This window comes from Myotis brandtii, unplaced genomic scaffold, assembly GCF_000412655.1.
Source record: "Myotis brandtii unplaced genomic scaffold, ASM41265v1 scaffold520, whole genome shotgun sequence".
Lineage (NCBI taxonomy): Eukaryota > Metazoa > Chordata > Mammalia > Chiroptera > Vespertilionidae > Myotis > Myotis brandtii.
This window is the reverse complement of record NW_005369827.1, coordinates 1,046,121-1,052,189: the sequence shown is the minus strand read 5'-3', so window position 1 is coordinate 1,052,189 and position 6,069 is coordinate 1,046,121. Positions and strand designations below refer to the sequence as shown.

Genomic DNA, 6,069 nt, shown 5'->3' with positions numbered 1-6,069 from the left:
AACCTCTCATACCAAATATTTTACTTTTCAATTTCCTGGGCACTGGGATGTTGAATTATAGTTAGATGAATAGATACCCTATGGGCTAATGTGCATAAAAATCAAAGGCAAGGTATAGCTGCCTCCCAGAGCTAAGTAATGCTTGACGTTTAGTAACCTCTGAGCTCTCTCCTTTGTCTAACCACAGGACAATTAAATATACCCTGAAAATATAAGCAATTAGTAAACTGGGTAGATGTTTGATATTTAAAATAATCCAAATATATTACCAAGCTGCCCTCCACTTAAAAAAAAATTCTAACCAACAATGCAACAAAACTGTCCACATTTTCACATAATTCCAACCTTACTTCAAAATATAAAGAAAAGTACAAGGTATTAGTTATTTAAAATAAATAAAGAAAAATCTTGTTTCCTTTGGCATCTTTAGAAAGAAACTAAACTACAATTAAAGGAGGTGATTGTATAAAGAAATTTATGCTTAAGCAAACATATAGGGAAAAAAACATAGCAACTTGTGTTTAGTATGCAATATCTACTACTAGAGTTTACTATTGATTAGGAAAGCCTTACAAGTTTTTGGAAGAACCTTCACATCTTTAACGTTACAATATATTTAACAATGGTTCTTTTATTGCTTCTAAGATTATTGAGAATTCAATGAAATTATGATGAATTTATGGTTTAAAATTATTTTCCAAACACTTAACAATTATAATTTAGGATAAATAACACTTGAAGAAAGCAAACCTTTTATAATAGGACTTTCAATGTACAACCTTGCTTTAATTAATTCCAATTCCATTACATTTTTATTATTTGCACTGTCCTGAAAATTTAATAAGAACTGTGTTTCTATGCATAGAACTGCCTGCATAAATCCATTTCAACCTTCATAAAATGGTCACAATAGTGTTTGAACTTGCAAAACTAAAAATTTTCAAACTTTAGAATTTAGAATGAAATGTAAGTTTAATACACAGAAAGTCTGACTATATGTACAAGAGAAGGTAAAGTTTTCAATTTTCGTATTATCAGAAACATCATAAAGAAAGCTAGATTTATAACACATTTCTATTCCTATGTGCATCTGAAGTATGTACAGTTAAACACCAACACAGCTTTCATGTGTAAATAGGGGGAAATGCAAGCAAGAGTGACTTTTAAAGTATCTGATAAAGCAATCTCTATAAAGCCAAAATTAGGCTAAAAAACTGCAGTTGGTTTATTTCATCTTTTCGAGTTCTCAAAGAAAAACTTCATCAGCTTAAAAATAGATGTCAAATTCACTTGAAAAACTAAGTTGGGTTCTTTTATTAAATCTTGGGAATACTGCAACATCAAGTATTTACTGATTTTGCAAGAGAAACAAAATTGGCAGCTCCATCTTTACATTATTACTTAACATAGGAACGTTTTTAAGAGTAAAGAACTGTGACATAACATTCCATATGGACAACCTAAAAAATGAAGCAAGGGATACTGTCCCTCAGCACATTTCCCAGAGAATTTACTATTAGGATATTAGCTGTGTGTGGCAAGAGAGGAAAAATAAATATAGTGTCCCAGTCTGCTGACCAGGACAAAAAGGCTCTGAATAGGTCACCATCTTCATTCTAGATAAACCTCAAGTTTAAGAATTCTCAAATGCTTAAAATGGTGGTCTTTTCAGCTACCCATCTTAAGAAGTCAAGTACAAGCATGCAAGTAAATTCACAGGCACAGAGGATCCATGTTAAAAACAGTTAAGGTAGCTGTGATGCAACACCAACAATTTGAATGGTCCTGACACACTCAAAATATTACCTAATTATTCAACAAAACCCTGAAGCAAACTCTTGCTATTCTGGTACACTGCTAAATACTAAAGTAGCATGTTTTTTTCCATGGTTTCGCTTAGCTCAAAAAATTTTTACACTATTAAGTAAGAAAAAAAATTAAAGTATTTCCCCTTTTTAAATTTACACAGACGTTTAATTAGCTTTATTTACAGAGCAGGGATGTTTTGTTTTGTTTTTTCAGTCTCCAATGGTGCCTAGATAACATCATTAGGCAAGAATGCCAGTTTAAAAGAAATCTATGCAGAATCCTAAAAATAACAGATGTTGATGCTCCTCAAGAAGGGGCAAGCTTGACTATATCAGCAGCTCTCTCATTATGCCTCAGTTACTCAGAAGCAATTCTGTTGCAGTCTCTACATCCCATGATTTTGAAGACAAGGCCACTATTACCGCATTCTGTAGAAATAAAAAGGGGGACAAAAAAAAAAATCAAATCTCAAATATCTTAAATCACTCCCTGTCTTTTTATATTTAGAAACCACACCCTATTTTTGTTTTTTTATCTTTATGTTGAGTTGCACTTGTGCATAAAAAGCTTCTAAAACAAATGATTGGAATGAGCAAAAGGAAAAGAAAAATCACTGATTTTTAATAACAAAAAGTTCATATATCAAAACTAAATTTAGAGTATTTTTGAACCAATTCTGTCAGCCAAGAATTTGCTGCAATCATTTAAAATCAATGAACATATCAAAAACAGCATGCCTTTATGTTACTTACCCTATCAAAGCCCATAGCACATAGGTTTTCTATTTTTTTGGTGTATTCTGGACTAGAAACTGGTGCTCCAGCATACACATGTGCCCAGAGTCGAGCTGTCTGTTTGAACATTTCAGGATTTTGCTTGTACTACATGAGAAAAAAAAAATTGGATTGATATGACGATAGAGTTATAACTAGCTAAGCTCTAACTGCCTAATAACCTGCTTTTTCTAAATAAAACTAATGTAGGTTTTAAATGTCATTGATTCACTCTCCACTGCAAACAAACTGTAACATTATTATAACATAAGCTAGAATTCATAAGTTGTATAGATGAAAGAAAGACAAATAACATTTATCAACTCTGATCTCCAATTTGAAATATAAGTAGTAGAAAACTAATACTAAGTCAAGTGAGGTGTTAGAGATTGTTTCTAATTAGAGATGTTTCTAAATACTGTGTAGGGCAAGTATTATACAACTAAATAGAATTACTAGTTTCTAAAATAATGTGGACATTAATTAACCACAGCTCAGGCTAGACACAACTGGACTTTACTGTTTTGCTAGAGCTGTATCAGTGTATAGCGATTTAAGAAAACCCTATATATCAACAATAAAGATTCAAAAAAAAGAAAAACACATATGCAAAGCCCTAATTTATACCACATGTTTTGAGATGATTATGAACTTACCATACAACACTTGTAAAGGATAAAACTTCCCATATGGATTGAAAAGAGGTAAATTTATTCTCAAATATTCCATTATTTAATAAAGCAAAGTATACACTTAAAATAACTGAGGAATTCACTTTCTTTCAGAAGTATTTTATACATCTTTAGTATTTTAACACCGAGATTTTGTTATATTTAAAATGATATAGTTTCTAATATTAATTCTTAACAAGAAAATAAGTCAAATTATTGGCTTGTTTAGGAGCTAGAAGAAATCTTTGAGTCCACCTCACCACTAAATAGGAAACCAAAGCTGGGACTCAGGCTATGCTTCTAAGTACCAAAAATGAATGGATAGCACATACATATATATAACATGTAAAACCATAATTCTAAGCACTCGGAGACAAACAGAATATTTTAACAAGAATATATATATATAAAACAAGGAGTGAACAACTTTTCAAGAGAAAAGAGAAGCTTGCTAAGAGGAAAAGTTTCATCAGGTAGCCCTGGCCGGTGTGGCTCAGTTGGTTGGAGAGTCGTCCTTTACACCAAAAAAAAGGCGTGAGTTCTATTCCTGGTTGGGGTGCATACGGGAGGCAAGTGATCAATGTTTCTCTCTCTCTCTCTCTCTCTCTCCCCGTTTCTCTCTCTCTAATCCTCGGGTGAGGCCTAAAAATGTTTCCTTAGGCCTCTAGCCAGTTTGACTCAGTGTATAGAATGTCGGCCCGAGGACTGAAGGGTCCTGGGTTCAACTCTGTTCAAGGGCACTTACATCAGTTACAGTCAGGCAGTTCTGGAGGCAACCAATCCAATGTGTCTCTCTTTCTCTCTCACAGCGATGTTTCTCTCTCTGTGTCTCTCACGCTCCCCTCTACCTTCTCTAAAAGTCAATGGAAAAATATCCGCGGGTGAGGATTAACAAACAAACAAACAAAAAAAAATGTCCTAAGGTAGAGGAAACATGGCAGATTGGGTAAAATGACATGTAGAAATGAATGCATCTTATAAGCATAACCAATGGACACAGACACGGGGGGGTAGGGGAGGCCACGGGATTGTCAAGGGCGGGGGGAAAAAAGGATAAACATGTAATACTCTTTGTAATAATTTAAGCAATAAAAAAAAAAAAGAAATGAATGCATCTTGAAAAAGCTTGAGCTTGAGGAACAATAAGAATTTAGGGAATTAAGCTGAGTATGTAGATAGCTCAAATCATGGAGGAACTTTGCAAACTCAAGAACTGAGACTTATGCCCTAGGCAGTTTGCCTCAGTGGACAGAATGCCGGTCTGTAAACTGAAGGGTCCCAGGTTCGATTCCAGTCAAGGGCACATGCCCGGGTTGTGGGCTCAAGCCCCAGTAGGGGGCATGCAGGAGGCAGCCAATCAATGATTCTCTGTCATTGATGTTTCTATCTCTCTCTCCTCTTCCTTCCTCTTTGAAATCAATAAAAAAAATCTTAAAAAAAAGAATTGAGACTTACCAAGTAGGTGATAGAGCTAATAGGTTTTTAGTAGTAAAGTAAAGTAAGATTTGCACTTTATAAGGCTAACTGGTATCAATGTAGAACATGGGGGAAGGAAGAGGCTGAGGAAGGGAAGTTCTATCACAGCAGTAGAAATGAGAAATTTTTAAAAATGTGTACTGCAGCAATCAGAGAAGTATGATGACAAAGAGATATTGGGAAGAGAATCAACAAGAGAAAAAAATACCTAGAGAAGAATTCCAAGACTGTGATTGGATATTTAACTAAATTGATGATGGTATCATAGAAAGATAGACGGGTTTGCAGGATTTAAGATTCTGCATTCAGTTTTGGGACTGCTGTGCTGAGGTTTTCATGGAACATTTAGATAGAGCTATCCAGTTCCAAATTGGCTCTTGGGCTCAGGAGAAAGGTCTAGCCCAGGGGTGGGCAAACTTTTTGACTCAAGGGCCACAATGGGTTCTTAAACTGGACCGGAGGGCCGGAACAAAAGCATGGATGGAGTGTTTGTGTGAACTAATATAAATTCAAAGTAAACATCATTACATAAAAGGGTACGGTCTTTTTTTTTTTTAGTTTTATTCATTTCAAACGGGCCGGATCCGGCCCGCGGGCCGTAGTTTGCCCACGGCTGGTCTAGCCTGAACATTTTATTAATATACAGATGGTAAATCAGTGTGGATATGATCATCCAAGTGAGTGTATATAACAGAACCAATAAACTATTTAAAAGGGAAGAGAAAGAAGAGAAATAATTGTGGGAACTAAGAAGGAACGACTACAACTATGAAGATAAAAGAGAAGAGAACAGTTATTTCAGAAATAAAGCAAAGAAAAAATTTCTAGGTAAAAAAAATCAATCCTAATATTTAGATAGGGGTTGGCAAACTTTCTTAAAAGACCAGATAATAATTATTTCAGGCTTTCAGTCACAACTATTCAACTCTACCACTTGTAGCTGGAAAGTAATCAAATAGGTGTGGCTGTATTCCAATAAATTATTACTTACAAAAACAGTCTGACTATAGTTTGATATCCTCTTTCTTGAAGATCAAAACTAAAAAATAATTATTGCAATTGGCAATTATAAAGTCACTTTGGTAAACTTTACCATGCCACTTCAGTGTCACAGAAGCTGGTTAAAATTATCAAGAAGGGATCGTCATTTAATGGAGGAACAGATAAATGGATACACACATGATAAAGTATATGTAGGCAAATGTTAATCATAGAATATAGGTTAGGTAGGTATATGGATGTTCACTCTAATTCTTTTTAAAAAATATATATATATTTTATTGATTTTTTTACAGAGAGGAAGGGAGAGGGATAGAGAGTTAGAAACATCGATGAGAGAG

General features: G+C 34.3%; 1 protein-coding gene across 6 annotated transcripts in view; it reads right to left on the bottom strand.

Moving 5' to 3' along the window:
- Positions 1 to 611: 611 nt before the first annotated feature.
- UBE2K (ubiquitin-conjugating enzyme E2K) overlaps positions 612 to 6,069 on the bottom strand; it is a 58,022-nt gene continuing 52,564 nt past the window's right edge. For all 6 annotated transcript variants that reach the window (XM_005877449.2, XM_014548685.1, XM_014548681.1 and 3 more), the window contains 2 exons: positions 2,562 to 2,690; positions 612 to 2,237 (listed from right to left, as the gene is read on the bottom strand). In XM_005877449.2, the coding sequence (XP_005877511.1) occupies positions 2,163 to 2,237; positions 2,562 to 2,690 (204 nt within the window). In that variant the 3' untranslated portion in view covers positions 612 to 2,162. The remainder of the gene's footprint in view (positions 2,238 to 2,561; positions 2,691 to 6,069) is intronic.